The sequence below is a fragment of the Argentina anserina genome, chromosome 2 (genome assembly GCF_933775445.1).
Source record: "Argentina anserina chromosome 2, drPotAnse1.1, whole genome shotgun sequence".
Lineage (NCBI taxonomy): Eukaryota > Viridiplantae > Streptophyta > Magnoliopsida > Rosales > Rosaceae > Argentina > Argentina anserina.
Genome location: NC_065873.1, coordinates 26,152,483 through 26,174,693, shown reverse-complemented (window position 1 = coordinate 26,174,693; position 22,211 = coordinate 26,152,483). Strand labels below are relative to the sequence as shown.

The following is a 22,211-nucleotide window of genomic DNA, read 5'->3' as shown; positions in this document are numbered from 1 at the left end:
ATGCACCAAAGAGAATACAACTAGTCGAATCCCGGCATATCGTTGTATGTAAATTGCAGAATCCATTTTTGAGTTTCTGTTTGTTGATGATTACCCTGCTCGATGTGCTAAGTGAACAGAGCACATGTTAATATAAGCTCTTGAATCAAGGATATGATGCTAGGAATAATGCTGTATGATCGATGACACTTATATTTGGATTATGTTTGATGATTAGATGATATTTTTGAATTGTTGTGGGATAACGCACTGGTTATTCATATAATGATTCACCAATGTCATCTGTTTAGCATTACTAGGCAAGTAAAATGGTTTTATCAGACAAATTCGATAGTTAGCTGTTAATTGAACCATTATCGAGTAATATATATATATAGTTCATATCCAGAGTAATATTTATCTAACTTGTTAAGTAATTTGGTATGAAAATGTAGAGTTCGATATATACTTATTATGTTTAACGGGAAAAGCCCTACTGGTAGTGAGATCGATGCGTAATTAACAGGAAAATGAAATCCAAAAATGAGTAATGATTGATGAAATGCCAAAAAACCTCAATCAGCAAGCAAAGCGGAAGACTAGTGCATTGAAGGCGTGTACGTAATACGTGTTATTGCCTTCACCACGAAGATAATTATTCCGTATATATAACTGTACTGCCTAGACCTATGCCAGAGGATAATTATCATTTTCTCTATTATATATATGGGCGGCTGACTTTGGAAGTACATAGGATATGGTACTACAGATGAGTTGTATACAGGATACTAGCTAGCTAGCAAAGATATTTAACCTTCTGGGATTGTATATCGTTAATGGTCGATACTCCTTGAGTTGCAGAACTCGGATCCAAAACACTTGTTAGGTTAAGGTCTTGATGAAGAAGACCAAGAACGAGTTTTGCGGTTACCTTGTCGGAGCTTAATCAAATTTCAGACTCAGCTCCACGATGTTGCCGACCTCTCCCATCGTTTTCTTTATTCCGCCAACTCTTATTATACTCATCCACGTTCTCACAGTTTCACAAGAATGCCAGTTTTAATCTTCATCTTTGCGCATGCTGTGGTCTCTAATTCCACCCGTCTTAATCCGCTAGCCGTCGTTAAATTAATAACGTTATCACAATTTTGAGACTAACTAATCACAGTTAACTGACCCTTCAATCATTTGGCTTGGACCATTTTCTCTCATAATTATGGGAGCTTCAGAGGGTCTTAGGTGTTTTAATCTCATTCAAGGTTCATAGTTATTCTAATCCTATAATTTCATGAACTGGGCCAAGTCGGACCCACTTATGAGTTGGAATTGGCGGGATATGGGGCCCACAGTGGACTCCTGATATCAACTGATAACTTGCAGAAGATGAGGACCATCCCCCATCATCAATGATTATGGCTATAGGGGAATTAAGAAATGAAGTCAATCACTTGCTAACATTCTTGTGTAGGGCTTCTGGGGAGCTTGGGTATAAATATGTTTCCATAGCTTTGCTTGTTCTCAGTGCAATTGAGCTTTTCACACCCTTAGTCTTATAGCACTCTACAGTCTACACAGATACTCACACATACTAATGGAGTCTCTTGGTGTTTTTGCTGAGGGAGATCAATGGGAGTGTCTCAGCAGATTGTTCTCTCATGAAGATCAGGAGCTCGATTTCACACCACATTTTCTTGGTCATGATGGTTCATTTCCTTTCCAACACAATGAGGGATTCAATTTTGAAACCCCAATCACCCTTTGCCCCAATCCTGAAGCTGGTGATGAAATGGGATTGATGAGCAGGTTCAATCAGAGCTTCTGTCACTCTTTAGACACTCTCAACAGTAATGTGCATTATCTTCCTCAAGAAATTAATTCTGCTTATAGTGCTAGCAGTGGCATTCTTTCTGCCATTCTGAACCCGGAGAGTTACTACCTTGGTGGTAACTCTTGCCATACCCCAATGAGCAATGACATTTCTTCATCCATTGATGTTTCTATGACTGGGAATATTGAAAGCAATTTTCTGTCATTCATCCCGGCAATTAGTGACATTGGGATGGAAGGAGCTGTATGTAACACTGAAGATTCAGGCAATGGCAATATGGGAACTTCAGAAGACAGTCAACAACCAAAGGAACTGCAGCTCAAAAGGATGCATGATGTTACAAAAGAAAAATCCAGCACTGAAGATGCATCTGAGAGTAACCCGAAAAAGAAACCCCGTTTGTCGAAAGATGTAAGCATTGATCACTCGAAGTTTTTATAGTCGATGACATATTGGTTCTTTTTGTGAAGGTGTGTTTCTAATTGTCAGCTTTCTCAATTAATGGAACAGAAAACCAAGAAGAGGAATGTGAGGTCAAAGAAGGGCCAAAAGGCGAACTCAGATGCGAAGGAAAAAGACGAAGACGAGAGTAACACAGGAGTGGATAGACATAGGTCTAGCTCTTACAACAGCTCTGAGGATGACAATGCTTCTCAAGAGACAAATGGAGCCGGAGAAATCTCAGACCCGACATCATCGGCCCTTAACTCGAATGGCAAGATAAGAGCCAATAGAGGGTCTGCAACTGATCCTCAGAGCTTGTATGCTAGGGTACGTACGTTATTATTTAAATTTTCATCTGAGATCTTTCTCAAACGAACACTCACTTGTGAATACAGTTTCTCATGATCTTTTGAATCTTGCAGAAACGAAGGGAGAGAATCAACGAGCGGTTGAGAGTACTGCAGAATCTTGTTCCTAACGGAACAAAGGTTGACATCAGCACAATGCTGGAAGAGGCAGTCCATTATGTCAAGTTTTTACAGCTCCAAATCAAGGTGAGACTTGGTCCAACAATGTTTTAAAAAAATTTATTAAAATGAATTTCTTGCTTCAACAGCTACTGATTTCGGTTCATTTATGCAGCTTTTGAGCTCCGAGGATATGTGGATGTATGCTCCTATTGCTTATAATGGTATGGATATCGGTCTCGATCTGCACAAGATGTCTACACTTCTATGACGCAGTGCAGCAACAAGATCTGAATTTTTTTTCCGCCATTCCCTTTCTAATTGATAATTATCAATATAGCAGAGAAGAACAAAAAAAAAAGAACAAAATGTATATTAATTTAAATTCCTAACTTGTAATGAATTGAGTTAAATAAGCTCCAATTTCTATTACGAGGAGAATCCTCAGTTTTTTAATATATGAACACGTCTGGTCTCTGATTTTAGATTCACAGATGTGTTTCCTTGGTCTTAATTGATTATGAACTTTACAGAACAGACCCCCTGGAGAACCAAATACAAAGTATTTATATATTATCACTGACCATAATATCTCTATACTTCCTGTATATATATGATACTATGAGAGCATCTAATTTAGGGTATGAAATCTTTTGATTTGATAAAGATCTTAATCATATGTTTAGTAGATGCAGGGCTGGCCCTGAGGGATTCGAGGCCTAGTGCGGAAAAAAAGACCCTTATTAAGTTTTTTTGAAGCCAAATTCTTTGATTATTGCAATGGGTCTTATTCATGTAATTTGATCATATATGGAGCATCTAATTTAGGTATGAAATCTTTTAATTTGATAAAGATCTTAATCATATGTTTAGTAGATACAGGGCCGGCCATGAGGGATTCGAGGCCTAGTGCGGAAAAAAATGGCCCTTAATAAGTTTTTTTGAAGCCAAATTATTATTTTTTTGGAAATTTGAAGCCAAATTATTTGATTCTTGCAATGGATCTTATTCATAATAAATGAAGAAAATAAAAAATTTAAGAGATAAAAAGATAGAAGAATGAAAACAGTGAGATTTTCTTAGAACAATTTAATTATAAAAGGCTGAAAATGATGATTTTATTTTTTTAAATATATCAAATTGAATTATTGATTACTAAGCAAAAATAATAATAAGTATAATTTTGTCATGAACTAATAGTTATAGCAGGCGCCTGCCCTGAGTAGATGTTATAGCAGGCTTTCCAGCTATATATCCTTTAACATTGTTTAAGAATACGGGGATCGCAGGTATGAAAAATAGATGTATCTCTAATTTTCTTGAAAAAATATGTGCAAACATGCATCTTCGACCTTACAATGGTTGATCAAAATAAACATGGGGATGAACTAATAGTTAGGTATAAATGTATAATAGTTAGGTATCTTTATTTATCACATAGCATAACAGTACAAGAAAGATTGACAGAAATTGAATAACGATTTGAATTGGTTAAGTCTAATGCTACAATACCAAACTAGTTAAAAGTACACGATAGAAGATGTAAAAGTTCGTGTGCAAGTAAGTGGATGTACCAGAGGTTCATCATTCTCTTGGCTATAGAATTAGTAGTGAATTACTACAATAATATGCACTCAATGGAATGACAAAGTAGATAAGTACGAGTATTCTCCAGCAACAAATTATTGGAGATATGTATAATCTAATTATATATGTCATTTCTCTATTAATTCAAACGAAATATTGAGTACACAGAAAAGAAAAGAGACCGGCGTTTAACAAGTGCCAGCATAAGAATATCATATATACGGCAGCAATCCTATCAACGACGAACTTTGTTCACCTGTCGGAAAATATGATGTATGATGGAGTGAGGACACCAAGAAACTGAAACTTTACCGGAATTCTAAAAATATGATTTTCCTTTTTACTGAGTAGAGATTTTGATTTTCACAGTATAGGGCCAATAAAACTAAAGCCACGTAGGACAGTTGTTCGACTCCGGAGTTGCAACCGCAAATACCTAGGTAGAATTCTGAGCACGACGTCGTTTCTCCCATGGCCTCCGTAGAGCAGCCCCCGAAGAAGCGAAGGCTGCACGAATCCGAAGCACATCCCCCTTCCTCACCTCCGCCAACATCGCCGCCACCTCCGCCACCGCCTCCACAAACCCTAGCTCCAGACTCATCCCTCTCCCAGGATGAAATCCTCACCAAACGAAGGCACCGCGACGAGATTCGAGGCGTTTACGACTGCTATAAGCGCATCAAGTTCTGCCTCTCCAAGACCGACTCGGCTCTCACCGCCGATCTCGAGCAAGCTTACCTCTCCCTCATCTCCGCCTCCAGAGGTCAGTCTCAGTTTTGACTCTTTTGCCCTTGCTTGTTTCAATTCTTAGTGAGTTAGTGCTAATCCTCAGTTAAGTATGATAAGAGCGTTGATGATTTAGGATTTGCTGAAAGAACTTGAGAATGAGTTAGTGAGCTTTGTAGTGTAGATTGTATAATTTTTTGCTCAATGTGTTAATCATCAGGCTAAAAATTCACAGGCTGTACGAGTGTACAACGCATTGTGGCTGATCTTATTCCTAGATATGCTTCCAAATGTCCCACTGCTCTCGAAGCCGCGGTGAGAGTTGTTGTCAATATGCACAACTGGAGTGTGGGGCTGATCCATAGAGGAGAGGACACTGATGGATTTGCATTTCAGACCGCGAGGTCCTGTATACTCGGCCTGTCCGATATTTGCTGCACTGCTTCCTCGGTGGCGTCAGCATCGTCTGTCATTCGCGGTATTTGCTCTGGTGTTTTCCAGAATGTGCTTAGTTTCTTTATATCATCGTTTGAGGGGAAGGATGTGTTTCTGATTGTTGGTAAAGAGACTGTGAGAATGCAAGACAATGCTGATATTTTTGATGAGCTGAAGGAGAAGTTTTCTGATGGAAATGAATCTGCGGTTACTAAGCTATCCCAGTTACGTGCTCTTTGTTTGCTGCGGGTTTTGTTTTGTTGTCCTAAAGATTCACTTGCAGCCTGCTTTGAACTTTTGAAATCCACCGCATCAGAGGGAGTTCTTAAAGGGCAGTATTTCCTAAGTCAATTAACAAGCAAACTTGATCAGGATGGCGGGGATCATTTGGGAAAAACTAGTGATGAACCCAAAACAAGTATGGTTTCTGTTGAAACAAGCAATGCAGGCAACAATTTTAGTTCCGAGCAGCTAGCATCAGATGGAAACTACTTATCTGGAGATTCAATTTCAGTTTCAAAGAGCTGCTTGTTAGAACTGGTAATTCCTTGTCTTTCTTCTATAAATTATGATGCATCGATTCTGAAATGTGGTTGCTTGATTTATGAGAATGTACATGTTATTCCTGACATTTGCTAGTGGATGAAGATAAAATCAGTCACAAACTCTTGTTCTTTTTCGTGTTTGATAGTAGCAAATTAATACATAATAATGAATTCGCATGCTTCCTTGTTTCCACCAATCTAAAAATATAAATGGAGTACAGTTCAATACAATGGCATTAGAGGGCCTTGTTGTATTAGTTGATGTATTTCTAGACAAAATTTAAACCAAGGGACACGTAGGGGGATTTGTTTTAGGAGTAGACACATGTTAATAGGGGGTTTGCACATTTATATGCATTTTATTCCCTGTAATTGCTGATGAAAAATATCATGTTTTTGCTTGAAGATAAGGTTCTCTTTCTTGTTTTCCTGTTGACTACTAGTTTGAGCTTGTTCTTTTTCTAAACCTGCAGGTTCTTAGTAAAGATCCATTATTGCAAACTTGGATGCTCTCAAAATATAAAAAGTTACGTAGGTTGCCAGCTATTTCAGATTTTAAATCTGCTTTGGAGGGCATCTTTCGATCTTTTATAGATGTAATGGATGTAGAGGGTAATCAAGTAGGCAGTGATGAGGACAGCTCTGATCCATCGAGATCTATCAATCGACCATATCTGGTGCCTAGGTTTTCTAACTCACAAACCGGCAGTGATGGTTATTCTGGTAGAGTGTCCAGTCAACATATGAAAGCTCGCAGCTCTGTAAGGCCTTTTGAAGCTAACCGCCATTCAACGGGGTCCAATCAGGAGAGTGGTGGTGCAAGGCCCATGGATTATGATATTAGAGAACATGGAGATATGCCACATGGCAGGTCTTCTATGCCGAGGGACTTGGTGAACCACCAGATGCCTTCCCCTGTCGCAAGGTCTCCATTAAACTTCAGGAGTAACTCTTTTGATGGGAGAAACCATGTTCATTTTGAGAAAAGCAAAGATGCAAATATTGAATTTGGTTCACCTTCCGTGAGATCTTCAAGTGGAGGCGTTAGCAGTTCTTTGGAATCTCCCAAATGCCAGTCTGTTTCGTCATATGGTTCCCCCAGAACTCAAATTGTTTGGTATTCTGATGGGGATATTGCAGCCATGGACATTTTCTCTGCATCAAAACAACTCTGGCTGGGCATTTTCAGTTCTGATGTATCAGAAGCCCATGTAAGATTTCAGTTAGAGAGATTTGGTGCCATGGAACAATTTTTTTTCTTTCCTCACAAAGGATTTGCCTTGGTTGAGTATAGAAACATTCTTGATGCCATAAAGGCTCGTGAATATACACGCAGACATTTTCCTTGGTGCGTAAAGTTCATGGATACAGGGTTGGGAACTAGAGGTGCTATGAATGGTGTTGCAGTTGGTTCTAGCTGCCATGTTTATGTTGGACATGTTTTAAGTCAATGGGCGAAGGATGAGATTCTTCATGAATCAAGGAGAGTGCTTCACAAGAGTCCTTACTCAGTCACTGATTTTAGCAATGAAGGTGCGTTACTGATGGAATTTGATACTCCAGAAGAAGCTGCTGCTGTGATGTCACACCTCAGACAACATCGCAAGGAAAGGAGTAACCACAGGGCACCATACGGTGCTGGACCAACTAATCTTGTAGTACCTCACATTGATGGTGCCAGACCTGTACCTACCACTACCCATGTTGACATGAGAAGCAACCAGGGAAACGTGTTGTACGCTGCTGCTACACCATTCACTGCAAAACAGGAGAACCACTCAATGGAGATTGTCTCGCCTAGAGTTAAATCTGAAAATCAGGGGAATGCACAAAGTGGATGCATGCTTCAGTCAAACAGAGCTGTTACGGGCTCTGCAGAGATGCTTGAAGCTGGCACTAGGAGAGTTGATGGTTATGACAGTAACTTAGCTGTGAATTCTACGCAAGGTGAGTTTACCTTTTCATATAAGTTTTCACTGAAATTAATGTTCTCCATTTTCTTTAATACTGATAGATTTTATATCAATTCTTTTACTCTAGGCGGTCATGTTGCTTCTCATGCCAGTGAACCTAGGTGGTTGTATTCAAAACCTGGAATGGAGCTGCATTCTGCACCAGGAAGTGTTCCATGCGTTCCTGTACCAACACAGGGACCAGCTGCTCCACCACTTCCACAAATTTCCTCAGCTCCATTTATGCGACCTGTTTACTTCCCTCCACATAGTTCATGGGATCCACGGGGTTCAAGTCATAATCGTCCTGTGAACACAATCTCACCTGCTGTAGCCCCAAACAATTTTCATGGTAATGCTATTGTACCTCCCTTCATTCCTGCTTCTGTGACTCCACTTGCACAAATACAGGGAACTCCAGGGCAACAATTTGACCATATGTATTCAGTGCCTATGGCACCACAACCATTATCATCTCTGCCACCTCCTCTACCTGACATGCCACCTCCATTGTCCCCACCTCCACCGCCTTTGCCTCAATCACAGCCGCCTTTTGTTCCCCCTCCGCCTTCTTCACCCTCTCCTCCTGTTGCTATTTCAGAACCATCTGCTGTGGAAACTTCTAGACAACCCTCACAATATCAGTGGCAGGGGACATTGTGCAAGAGTGGAGTTCATTACAGTACAGTTAATGCATATAGAGTGGATTCCGATATATGCAAATATTCCAATGCCACTTCTGAACCTATAGAGTAAGGCATCACCTCTTATATTTTAACCATGCTTTCTGGCTTTCATTAACTCTTGCAAATGTATACGGATGTCTAATAATACATTCATGGCTAATTTTTGCAGATGGCCTTTTAAGTTAGACATGACCAAGCGTACAGATTTTCGGCACGTGAAGTCTACATTTACTAGCACCCCACCACATAAGGTTAGCTCTTGAATATTTTAATTCCGCTTTCACAAGTTCATTTTTTGACCTCGATAAATTGGTAAAACAAATTGGGAAATCCATGTAAACCAGATTTCTGATACTAATGGCTTGTAGGACCAAAATGAATATAGGACAACTCAGTTAAAAATTATAAAATACTAATGGATTCGTTGAGAAGAAAATGGGACAGTTCAGTAACTTACCTTAATACGTGTATTCCACAAGTAGAAAAATTGATCCCGTTCTATACTTTTAACATTTATTTATTGTTGTTCTTCTTTTCCCTTGCTGAATTTAATTGTTTGCACTGTCTGTTCTTTGATGTTTGTTGCAGCGGGAAGTGTGTCGATTGATCCCATCGTCTGCAGCTGACCAGAAAGGAGTAAGTTCTCTCTTTTCATGTTTTGTATTGTAGCTCTGTAGCATCTGCTTTGAGTACTAGATGGGAACTGGTTCTTTTTATCTTGGAGACTCGTCTTGCTATTGCCTACATAAAGTGATTGTACCTCTGAACTGAATTGCAAAATTGATGAATTCTGAAATGAATACTACCTAATTAAATTAAGTAACTTATGTATGAATAGTTCAAGAGTTAGATATATGCAGTGGCAGATCCAGGATTCAAGACTGGGGTTGGCTTGAACTTTTTTTTTCTTTTAACTGAAGCAATAAGCAAAATTTTACGATGCTAAAAAAATTAAACCCATCCAAAAGAACCGTTAAACCAATTACTAGAAAGAATATTTTTCTGAAATCATTTTTATTTAGGTAATTAGGTCCGATCCTTTTATATAATAGAGGAGTGGCTATGAAAAGAACTCAATGAGATTAATTAATACAAAATCTAACGTAGATGTTTTGCCCTAAGTATGGACAGACTACTTATTTTTAAACTTTAAACCCAGTTTATATTGAGAGAAATAAAAAAAAGCTTAATAGAAATCAGAAAAGTAAAGAAGGAAAAAGAAAAAAAAATTGCTGAGGCTGGGACTCGAACCCAGATGGACTTGGTACTAGTAATTATACTAGACCAAGCTTGCCAAGGCTTCACATATGTACTTTGAGTGCATGTTAAAAAAATTTATTCAAAAATCTTGGTAGGGCTTGAGCCCAACCAAACCATTACCTAGATCCGTGCCTGGATATATGGAAGCCAAACCTAGTTTATAAACGAGTTTAATCGATGTAGATAAGCATCCCAATCATTACATCTGGACTCAGCAATTTCAATTCTCGTAGTGTGCCTTTCTAGAAGTCGGTCATCCAGCTATCTAAGCAGTGAATGACAAATCATGTTTGTAAGAGGAAGATATATGAGCTTCATATTGTACATTTAGATCAGACAAAACAAATATAATTGGGAAATGTTCTGAAGCCTTAAAACTTCGCAATTACCTTAAGACTTACAATATTGCTCTTCAGTTTCAGGATTTCTTGTCATACTTGAAGCAGAGAGACTGCTCTGGAGTGATCAAGATCCCAGCAATGAATTCCATGTGGGCCAGACTTCTCTTCATACTTCCATATTCGGAAGAGACTTGCTCTATGCTCTCTATTGCACCATGCCAACCTGATTGCCTCATTGCTTTAATTCTACCTAAAGAAACAAATTTTGAGTGGGTATGATCTGAGTTTAGGATATAGGTGTGCTTTTAGTGTTCATAATGGCAGTCTGATGACACAGTACAGAAACAATTGTTATGCCTTTATCGTAGTTGAGTTTCACTGCTCTGGTTTGAGCAAAATTTATGCCAGTAATTTATTACTTGATCATACACTGGCATAAACCAGTGTACATTCCCTTGGGGCTGATCGTGTGGAGCTTCTGCTGTGTATACTGTTGGTTGTTCTGAACCTTTTTACAGTTTTAAGCTACTAAGTCGTGCAACGGAGTTCTCTTTCAGTTCTAGTTTAACCATCAGACTATTTCTCCATTTTTGTAGTAAATTGTAAAGGCTGCCCTAACCTTGCATTTTTGTCAACATGTTACTCTTTATATCCATTCTCCTGAGTCATAATTCATTATTGGTTATACATCATTTCTATAGAATTGTTCCAAATGCAAACTTGGCAGTTCACGATTTTTTATAGTTGGAAAATTTGGAAAATCATATGTATAAAAAAGTCTGAGTTGATATTTTTGAGTTTTGTCGATCCGATCATTGCTTAAAATCATGATTACATTTTAATTTGGCTAAATTTTAACAACAGTACACCAACTTATGGTCACTTATAAAATCCGTTCATAAAGTTTTAAATCAAGCGTTTTGGTACATGAAATTCGAAACCCGACCTACTATTTGTGCACGACGTCAATGTTGATATTAACTGTATGTCATATTTTCAACTGTGAAAGGGTAATTTAGTACTTCCTCAAAGATCGATCTCTTACCCCTGCCTCATGCCCCCCCCCCCATTCCCAAAACCCATAAATCTCTCTATGACCTTGATGCATGTCATTCCCCTCTATCTTCCAAATCTGCATCCACAAAGCTTATCCTCACTTTTATTCCGGCTTGACTCTAATTCTAATTCCTACCCCTGCCTCATGCCCCCCATCCCCACCACCAACAACCATCGTACCACGACATATGGGCGAGCATGACATCTCCTCCACCTTCTAAAATCACCGACAATCAAAAAGTACTAAACTTGCATGGGCAAATTAAAAGATTGAATCGTAAGTGTTAAAAACTTAAAGTCCAATCCAATATAAATAAATAAAACTAATTACTCAATACTCATATAAAACTAGGAGCAAGTCGGGTTCCGGTCGAAGAGGACCAAAGAAGTGGTGAGTTAGAGGATTTTGGCGAGTGGGTTTTGGGAAACATAGAAGGAGACGGAAGGACGGAGTGGAGGGAATGACAATGGTTCGAGAGCTCCATGCCGACCATGCATGGTTGTAGGTAGCCTTGCCCAGTTTTTTTTTAGATTGCAAAGATTTGTCTTTCCAATGTTCAAGCAGGTGAGAGAGAGATGGATAACTAATCATAAAGAAACACATAGACCAATTTGCCCCTCAGATTATGCCAATGTTACAGAGCTTTTAAGTTTTAACAGTGTTATTGACATATGTCTATATAGTGGGTCAATTTTATGTACTAAAATGTTTGATTTAGAATTTCATGTACATATATTATTAGTGGTCTTTGGTTGATGTACCGTTTCTAAAAATTTTCTTTTAATTTTGTTGGAAGACGAACAAAAGTTCAATTTTCACCGAAAACGTGTGTTATAGTCCACGTTTTTGGTGAATTGTTGTGGTTTTATACAAGTTTGTTTTCTTGGTAAAAAAAATCAGAGATTGTTTCGCGGAGATACTTGCAATGTCGCCTTGTCAAAATGGAGGGAAGCAAAACCGAAGGATACTGAATGGGCCTAAACTCAGGCCCGACTGCACTAAGGCCCAAGTTACCAACAGCCTGAGCGAGTTGAAAGACGCAGGAAGGTGCCGAGGGGTCAGTGTAGGAGTTCTGAGTGCTCCCCAAGGAAAAGCTTTACATATAATTATCTCACTCCGCCTCCTCATCCTCTGAGCTCTTCAGATTCGATCGGAACCTTCCGCACCATGTCAGGCCACCGGAACCCTCAGGGCAACACTAACAGGCAAGCCGGAGGAAGCAAAGGTTTCACCAAGTCCCAAAAGGTCTTCGTCCCCAAATTTCCAGACCAGAATCGTCCCCCAAATCCCACACTCTCCGCCTCCCTCCGTCAATCGCAATCGCAATCGCATCCCTCCAATGCCGGAGCTTCAACCGCCGCCGCTGCTCCCGCGACTAGCAGTAGGGTTCGGATGGGAGAGAAAGGCGAGTGGGTGTCGACCAAGGGCAATTTCGTCAATTACCTGCCCCAAGATGAAGCTGTCGTGGCCGGCCTCGGCGCCGACGAAGGTGGATTGGACGCCTTGGAGTCTCAGAGAGTCGTCGATCTTCTCAATAGAGAGCTCTCTCGGTTGCTCAAGCTAAACCCTAAGGAATTCTGGAGGCAAGGTATTGTTCTAGGCTTCATCCCGTCACATTTCGATAGCATTTCTGTTTTCTAAGCTTGCGATTGTTGTTTATTGATATCTGACTGCTGTAATTGTTGATTGTTGGCTCACGTTACTGTCAGTGGCTAGTGATACTTCCCTGCATGAATTTATGGAGAGCTTTCTGCAGTTTCGTAGCAGGTGGTATGATTTTCCTCATCGAGGAGCCAAGGACACGGTGGCAGGTGTCATTGTAGGGGAATTAGAACTAAGCCGCCGCGTTTTTATGGTGCTGTATAGAGTGTAAGTTTAGTTTCAGCTTTTTATACTGTCCCACCTATCGCTGGTATAGAAAAATCACTAGTGCATTGATTTTGATATGGACTGTCTTGGTCTTAATGTTGCAGTTCTTCTAACAGGGAGCCTGGTGCTCGGGCTGCTGATAGTCTCAGTCCGAGAGACCATGCAGGTGTGTCTCTCAGTCTTTGTAAAATTTTAGATGATGAAGTGGTAGACCAGTTCCATTGACAAAATTATTGAAATAATCAAATTCGTGCTTCGAGGAGATATTGTATAAAAGATGTAACACACTAGATTAAGTTATCATGGAGATGGTACAGTTTGTACGTAGTTTGGCATGTACTTGTCCCTTACTGGTACTTGTCTCTCATTAATCAATTAGTGAGATTGTTTTTTTTATTTTCTTAATCTATCATCACTTATATTGTGTACTGATTATACTTATTCACTAATTCCATATGTAGCTCTTTTGCAGGAGAAGAAGTTGCTGGACTTGCCTAAGCTGCTGGACATATGTGCTATATATAGTCATGAGAATGAAAATTTGACGGGAGTGTTGGTGAGCATAATTTTTTTTATAGATAGTGGGTTATATTATTGTTACACACCATCTTCTCTCTCTCATTTTATCACGTCTTTCAGGTTGGCAATGCAGTGAAAGCCCAACCTACAATCTGTGACAGCATGACTGCTGCGGCATCACATTTCCTGAGCATTGTACAGACAATGTATCAGCGCAGCAGCACAGCATTAGAGGTAGTCGTCCAAAATCTTACTATACCACCATAAATTGTAATGCTCCAAATCTATTTGCAGCCTGAGGGTTGGTCGTTTGGGTTATTTATACATATTATGAACTCTACATAAAGGAGTCAAGAAGCTTGGGCTGATCCAAATTCTATGTTTATTAAATAACAGTTGACCTCTTTTGTATTTGTTTGATGGTTCTTTGTTATGTTATGTTTTTATTTTCGTCTTTATATTTGTTGTGGCTTTGTAAGTAGATTTTTCAATAAAGTGTTCTGCAAGCTGGATACCTGACAGGAAGGATGTCCTAATTTCATGTACAGGCCCTTTTTCTCTCTGGAGATCCTGGAGAACACGGATCTGCCCGTCTTCTTGCTGATTTACTGGAGGTAAGTTGCTTCATCTTATTCCTTTAGCTCTCTTCAGTCCAATTCTTTATTCTCTTCTTCCAGCTTGTCTTAGAGAGTTTCAAGTTGAGTGGTATATACTGGATGCGTCATGCTTCATACTGTTTGCCAGTTTTCTTTGCTAAAGTTTCAGTTATATATTAACAGTAACATGCAATGTGGTATATGGAAGTTCTATTTAAAAAGTTCTGAGCTGCAATATCGTTGGTTGATACTCGTTAAAGGATATTTTATGAATTTTTTTTTCAATGGTTCTTGAATCTCTTCTTTTTATAGTTGATCATTGATATTAGTGTTCAAACTGTTGGACATGATTTCTGTGGTACATGAATTGAGATATTGTCTCTCTTTTATTATTTTTTCTTTGTAGGTTATGGACTTCATAAACGATGCAATTGTATCCATGGATGCTTTCCTAACTGCATATAGACCATCCGCATTATTCTTCTTGTGCCCTGTTGAAAAAAGGTACCTTTCTAGTGTTGGATTTTCAAAATTTGTGGTCAGAGCATGCTTACTTATTTGTAGGTGTAGTCTGCAGCAAGTTCCTGTGGATGAATAAGGGATTTGATTTTTCCCATGGAATTGGCTTCTTGTGGGTTCACAATCAGTTTTTTTAAAATCCACTTTGGCTATTCACAGTCGAGTATCTGACAGGAATTTTATCATGTTTTGTGTTTTATCGAGGAGTTAATTTACATGTTTTCGGTAAAAATATGAGATAATGTATTGTATATTATTTCTGTGTATGCAGTTATGGGAATGAGGAATTACTGAGCACACTAGCAAGATTGCATGATTCGTTACTTCCATCTTTGCAGCATGGGTTTCAAATGATACTAGCTGCTGGAGAAGATAAAATGGTATCAAATGTTGCCATTAGTTTGAAAATGCTATCAATGAGAGTTGTCAAATTCGGATGGAAATTATTGGACTCATGCTATCTAAGTGATGAGGTCTTCAGAGATAGTCCCACCATTCCAGCTGCCGCAGAGATGTTCCCAGCTAAACTAGAGGATCCTTTTATTAGAGCAGACATCTTGGTTCAAATGTTGAGACAGATTAATGGAATTTCACTAGCCGTTCGAGAAAACCAGAATAGGGAGACATTTCTTCAAGACGTTGAGAAGAACTTCAATATTATGGGCAAAGTGGAGAGTTTACAAAATCATGGTAAGCAAGTATATGCTTTTACATCTTGATTTACTTGTAAGTGCAGAGCTGAGGTTTTCTAATTAATAGGTTATAAACGTAGAAATATAGGGGTTGGCTACAGATCATGAGGCAATTGGTTTTGAATTTAGTAAAATAGCTAAAAATTCCTTAGAAGGAGAAAACAAAGAAAGTGGTAGAGGTCAATACTGACTGCAGTACTTGAGAAACATATAGACTATATACGATAGTTTGAAATCTTGAACCTGGAATATATTAAAAGGAACATATATTATGTATTTGTTGCCCCCTCTTTTTATATTTGAGTGTTGGTCCTCCTTTTTCTTGTAGTCCCATTTTATATACTGAGAACATCTGGGATCAAACGAGGTGAAAGCTTATAGGAATGTGTTCTCATCAAGTACAATCGATGGACAAATTTTTTAATCAAATTATCTCATCAACGAAGCTTAAAGTTCTTGCTTGAAAATTATATTTTCAATTCTGTTCATGCAGGATGGATAATCATGGATGATGAACAGTTTGGGTATCTATCTGGTATACTGATGTGTTCTCAGAAGGTCATCAGTAAGTTGCACACCAATGCGACAATCCCTATAACAAACAACAAGGTAGCTGTGGATGAAGATTTTGCAATTAAGGAGTCCAAGATTAGTCAAGTGAAGGACCTCTTCCCTGATTATGGAAAAGGTTATTTAGCTGCCTGTCTAGAAGCATATAACCAGAATCCTGAGGAGGTGATACAAAGGATTCTTGAGGGAACACTTCATGAGGATCTGCAGTCTTTGGATACGAAATCAGAGACTATGCCAAAGCCCAGGAGTGCTATTGCTAGTATGAAAGATAAGGGAAAAGGAATACTGGTTGAACCTACCGAATCCACCACTACAACTAAAGTGGCTGCCAGCAGAGATCAAAAAATTGGGCTCACTTCAGTTTCATCTACATCTTCACAGGGAAGATATATTAGGAAGTCCAAAGCTGACATGCCTGCTTCTGATACACTTGATGACAAAAACGAAAAATATACGGCAAAAACTGCTGCCCTTATTTCCCAATACGAGTATGAAGATGAGTATGATGACTCTTTTGATGATCTAGGATTGAGTGTTGCAGATTCAGGAGCAGGGGAAATTGAGTCGTTCGGTGAAAAAAGCAGCTCAAAATTGATGAAACCATGGGAGTCACGGACTGAAAGTTCATCTCAGAATCCTACTAGTTCAAGATGGGGTTCGAGGCAGAACCCCCAATATTATGTCAAAGACGGGAAAAATTATAGTTACAAGGTAGCAGGTTCGGTTGCAGTTGCAAATGCAGGTGAGGCATCGCTAATTACACAAGCACAACAAGAATTGATTCATGGTCTTGGTCGTGGTGGAAATCTGCCTCTTGGTGCAGTTAAGAAGCTGACAGAGTACTCTGAGCAGCAGGATAATCACTCAGCCAGAAGAAGTGAGGAGCAAGATAAGCACTCTGATAATTTTCAGACAGAAGGGAGAGGAAGAGGGTATGTTAGGAAATCCAAGGGATGGGGAAGAGAAGGAGAAAGAAGAACTGAGGAGCAAGATAAGTACTCTGATAATTCTCAGCCAGCAGAAGGGAACGGGAGAGGGTACAATCGGAATTCCAGAGGCCGGGGAAGAGGAGGAGAAAGAAGTCTAGGGGACTCAGGTGAGGAGCAACCTAAAGTAGAAGGGAGAGAAAATGCTGATAATCAAAGGGGAAGAGGGAGAAGAGGTAGGGGAGGGGGAAGGAGTAATAATTACAGGAAGGACCAAGCCATGAAGAAACACTTTTCTAGTGTGGGTGGTCTTTAGGGGTATACAGAGTTGTAAACTTATAATAGCATGAGACTTTTTTTTGGTTACAGACGAGGCTCAACAGCCCAAACACAGAAAAACTAAAAACTAACTAGAAAAGCAAGAAACCCTTCTAGCTCTAGTTACGGCAGCAAGATAATAGCATGAGACTTTGGGAGCGCCTCTTGGTTGGCGTATCTCGTCTCTTATAGTCTCCAGTTTCTTCCCTGCCAAACGTAAGTCGCAAGGTAACTGCATATTACAGGTTTTGATATTCACCGTCCGAAAATTGCAGAGTTGTCTTCGTATTTTTGTATGTCCCATCTAAATAGTTTTACTTTTTCTTCTTCCGTGTGTAATGAGCTACAATCAGTTCAAACACAGCCATTTCGTTTGGCCATTTGTGACCTAGTCCCAAGTCCCAACTGTTATTTCTTTCTAAAACAGCTACGCACTTGTTTTTAAAAGACACTATTAGGGAAAGACGAGCAGAAATGCCAAAACGAGAAAGCCGAGAAGGGACCTTTGGTACTTTACAATAGTCCTGGTATATACACCAGTTGGAGGTGCACTTTACAAGGGTTTGGGTGCACTTGCTCGTGGTTGTATTTGGCAATTTAACAGGACGGCAGTAATTTTTGTACCTACGATGACAAGGTTTATAACTTTTAAGTTTATACGTCTGTTCCAATTCTATGGGAAGGAGTTACGTTCATTGGGCTCAGACTTTAATTCCACACTGAACTCACAAGACACCAACTAAAGCCAAATTTTCCAATTTTGATGCTGTGGGCACCTATCTTTTGGCCCGTAACCCAAAAGCGGCCTTGACTGACCACCAAAACAACTTAATATTCGCCAGTTACCAACACGCGCACACAATTGTGCCTAAAAATAACCATCCAATGTTGAAACTAAGTGACAAAGCCAATGTTGAAACTCAAATATTAGCTTCCAATGTTCCACATGGTCACGAACAGACTATTTTGAAATATTGTCTGGTGTTCTTAACCAGAATATATTACGTTTCCAGCATAGCGTCTCGAAATGACTCGTCCAACTACATATCATCCCCTGCAGTAGCTGCAAAGCGACCAATATTTTTGCCCTGGAAAACAAGGGAGAAACAAAAATAAGAAAGTACCAAGCAATCATCAGCATGCATACGTACATCCTAAGAATGCACATCAGTTGCTTTTAAAGATCAGCCAAAAAACAATGCAGGTGCTCAAGAAAACTTAAGAGCATGTATTCTAGCAGTTTATGAAGACATACAGCCGATAACATCCTCTGCTTATTAAGTTGCTGGGTCCTTGCTTTGTTGAGAGCTGAGTTTGGTGACTTAAACATCCTCTGTAAGAAGCAACCACATATTACTAACAGAAAGAACAAGAAACCAAAACGCATAGTAGTAGACAGAAATGTCCCATCAAGCCACAAAACAGCTGACACGAGAATAAATTACTGATGGCCTACGACATACCTTTTCACTACCAGATAGACGATTTTCTGAATCTAGTGACTTTTTCTTGGGTGTGAAGCCTAAGACATCCTGAAGGAGTTCGTTTTCCTGTCTCGGAGAATTAGATTCCTCATCATAAGTATCAGCTTTTGTAACAGAAATACTAAACAACATACATGGCTGCACGTTTTAGAGAATTGAAAAAAGCTGGCTGTACCAGAAGGGCAACAGAACCAACCTGCATATGCTTTATAAACCCTCCTCCAAGGAAGTGCCTCAAAAAGTTCAACTGTAATCATCAGGAAATTAGTTAAAGTTAATGAAACTATCAAGCCAGTATTAGTTTGTGAGTGAAAAAGGGATACAAAGAAAAATGAGAAAAAAGGGATGAGGAATGAGAAGAAAGGACCTGTATCAGCTGCGACCAGGTTGATGTCTGTAGTGAATCACTACCAATCTTAATTGAAATTTCAGGAGAATAACCATCCTGGTATTGAAGAAAAAGATCAATAACCAGGATCAGCATAAGCATCAATAGTAAACTGGAAAAGAAAAAAAAGAAACAAGAATTTGCACCTCAAAATATTCCAAGATATCCCGAAACATGTTCCTTTGATTGGTAAGATCTTTCTTCGCAGAACTTCTGCCACCGGCCTCGGCTGAAAGGTCTCTGGCTTGATTAATGATCTTTGCTTTCAATCCTTGAATATGGACATACTCTCGAGGCTTATTTCCGTCCTCAGTTGAGCCATCATCTGAATTTTTCAAGCCAACAGAAAACTTCTCTAAGCTTCCCATCTCAAAAATTAATGCCAGAGCTTCACCTGCGGCTATCCGCACAGAGCGATCATCCTTGTCCAGAAGACTAGACAAATAAGATATGGACCTGCATTTTTTTACAAAAGGAAGGAGATGGTCAGTTCAACCAGAAACCATCTATAGTATCTATCCTATAGTAGTGACCAGTGACCACACTAGGCTAAGTGAACACAATCCATATCATAAACTGGGATGCAAACTGGATTGTTTCCAAGAGGATCAGTTGTCTAAGAATTCTTAATTATAAACCTCAAATAATAACCTCAAGAATTGTACTCACTCTTGCCAATCTTTAGCATTAAGTTTCCATCCATCTACAGTTGTAAGAAGAAAGGACCATGCAAACACCATTGTGGTTATTATAGCCGATGAAGGTTTAACTGCAATTACCTGAAAAGAAAATGACCGGAGAAAAATCATATCATGAAATTTTATTCATCCACCAAATGAGGAAAGAATAGATACACGAGCTCTCACTGATACCTAATCTCTAAAGAATTTATATGAACAATACAAAACATAAAAGCTAAGACACAAAAATACTTACGTTTGATTTCAGTTTTGGATGAACCACTTGCCACATAACTTGCATTGATTTTTCTGTTTGATCTGGGTCATTACCACCTACGAAAGTGATAATAGCTAGACACTCAAGCAACTGCAATCATAAACCAAATTCATTCTTCAGTTAAAAGACTTAAAAGGAAAGTGTCCACACCAAAGAAATCCCGTACACTCAAAACCTAAAGAGATTATACCGCTATCGTCTTTGTGGATTCAAATCCAGATTTGACAGCCTGTTGAATCACAGGTAAGGATTCTTCAAGCATTTCGTTAGCATTGTCCCCACATCCAACGGTCAAAGCCAGCAATCCTACAACAACAAAATTGAAAACTGAGCTTGATAGCAAGAACATGTTGCAACTGACCAGAGAAAAAAAAAAGGGGACCAAAGGAACAAACCAATCACATGAGATGCCAAGCATATCTCTCTGGAAGAACCCTTTTTGATGCAATTCAGACACTGATGCAATAAAGTGGCAAATCTGAAAATATACCGTATAAGTTCATAGCATTTCAAAAAGTTTATTAACAATCCAAAATATACAGACATGAGACATAGTGTCAGCAAACACTCCGAAACCAGTACTTACTTCTTTTCCACAAACTCATGCTGCAAGCTGCTATTAAACGCTTCCAAGATTGAAGCCAGAGCCTTCTCCCTAGTGGAAGCCCTACATACACAAAACGACATGTATAAGCAAAACCGGGAACAATGCAACCAGCTCTGTCATCCTTCAACCAATTAACACACAAACATTGATAATACACAACAAAACTTAAAAAAAAAAATGAGCACCTCTTCTCAAACAGAGCATCGAGAGCTTGGTCAAGCAAGCTATCCTTTTCGACTTGCATTTCATCATTCCCTGGCGCCACCATAAAGTCAGACCGCATAGTCGACGTCGAACTCACGCTACTATTATCATCATCGCTATCTAACATCATCGCTGCATTCTTGCGTTGATTATTGCCTGCCAAAATCAATCTAAACTCAACCTCCACATTGAGCTCCGGCAACCAATTATATCATTAACTTAGTGAAATTGAATCCAAAATTATTATCTCAAGCTTCCAAATTACAATTAAACCACGCAATTAGACATAAACAATAACGAAATTAGCAGAAAAAAATTCAAAACCTAATCGACAATAAGCTGAAGCAAAAAAGTAAAGAGAGAAGCAGAAATGACTTACGCTTCCCCATCTGTGAGCTTCCGTGAGGCCCTCGAAGTTTCTGGAAATGTAAGAGACTAAGATCCGAGCTGCGTCAGAAGGAGCTACAAGGCCGACTAAGGATCTGAGGACGAGAAAAGGAGGTTTGCCGAAAGTAAGGTATGAGGTTGAAGGCGGAAGAATCGAATCGATTGGGTACGAGATTGAAGAATTTGGATGAATCTGAGAATCGTAGGGACAATTTAGCCATTAAAAGAATTGGATCGAGAATTGTAGGGTAAAAATAGGGCCTGGGGAACGAAATTGGGGACGAGGGAGAAGAAGAGGAGGGCGTTTTAATTACGTAACAAAGGAGAGAAGACGGAGAAGGCTTCAATGGTCGAAGTCGCGAACCACATGTGATTTAATCTCTCAATCTACACGGACCTTCCTATTTTATTCGATGCTTATTGGGTGCTTTGGAATATTCGGATATTATGTGGCGTGGGCCACTACGTGGCGGTACTACCAGGGCCGTCGATTAGAGAGGGTAGGGAGGTCGATGGAGCCAACACGCCGGTAATGGCACGTGCCAGTTGTGAGGTGGAGTTAGCTGGCTTAGGAATGAGACACGTGGATTTATGTGATTGGAAGAAGCGGTGCGCGGGTTGAGTCGGAGTCTTGAAAGACTGCCTTTTCTGGAAGTGGGTGTAGGCGTGTAGCTTCATTTGACTTGTTATAGAAATGTTAGATAATTTGTAATAAACGTGTCGATGATTTTATAAATGTTTTATGTTTTTCTTCTTTGATCAAGAGTCCCGAGAAACTAATCTTTGATGGTAACTTGAGATCATGTCTCACACTGGCGTAGCCGTACACACTAATTCAATCAAACTAAGTTGCCAAGAAAACGAT

General features: G+C 39.4%; 3 protein-coding genes across 3 annotated transcripts; 2 read left to right on the top strand and 1 right to left on the bottom strand.

Annotated features, from left to right (window-relative positions):
- The first annotated feature begins 1,570 nt into the window (after positions 1 to 1,570).
- LOC126784733 (transcription factor RSL2-like) lies at positions 1,571 to 3,019 on the top strand. Its single transcript, XM_050510226.1, has 4 exons — positions 1,571 to 2,218; positions 2,297 to 2,578; positions 2,674 to 2,805; positions 2,894 to 3,019. The coding sequence occupies exons 1-4, from the start codon at positions 1,571 to 1,573 to the stop codon at positions 2,987 to 2,989; spliced, it is 1,158 nt and encodes a 385-aa protein (XP_050366183.1). The 3' UTR covers positions 2,990 to 3,019.
- Positions 3,020 to 4,740: 1,721 nt separating this feature from the next.
- On the top strand, positions 4,741 to 17,730 carry LOC126781938 (uncharacterized). Its single transcript, XM_050507062.1, is given in 17 exon segments — positions 4,741 to 5,068; positions 5,267 to 6,006; positions 6,485 to 7,958; positions 8,052 to 8,715; positions 8,819 to 8,900; positions 9,238 to 9,285; positions 10,326 to 10,534; positions 12,182 to 12,234; positions 12,482 to 12,895; positions 13,017 to 13,176; positions 13,281 to 13,342; positions 13,638 to 13,732; positions 13,816 to 13,929; positions 14,244 to 14,309; positions 14,698 to 14,795; positions 15,082 to 15,500; positions 15,996 to 17,730. Coding segments are annotated over 17 exon segments (6,312 nt in total). The 5' UTR covers positions 4,741 to 4,776; the 3' UTR covers positions 17,318 to 17,730.
- Positions 17,731 to 18,054: 324 nt separating this feature from the next.
- LOC126782303 (uncharacterized) lies at positions 18,055 to 21,704 on the bottom strand. The gene is made up of 13 exons (XM_050507522.1): positions 21,339 to 21,704; positions 20,941 to 21,115; positions 20,735 to 20,815; positions 20,544 to 20,626; positions 20,339 to 20,454; positions 20,128 to 20,238; positions 19,861 to 19,970; positions 19,338 to 19,647; positions 19,171 to 19,248; positions 19,000 to 19,050; positions 18,783 to 18,869; positions 18,575 to 18,652; positions 18,055 to 18,407 (listed from the first exon to the last, which is right to left on the bottom strand). Exons 1-13 carry the CDS (start codon positions 21,346 to 21,348, stop codon positions 18,360 to 18,362), a joined length of 1,338 nt encoding a protein of 445 aa, XP_050363479.1. The 5' UTR covers positions 21,349 to 21,704; the 3' UTR covers positions 18,055 to 18,359.
- Between the last annotated feature and the right edge of the window lie 507 nt (positions 21,705 to 22,211).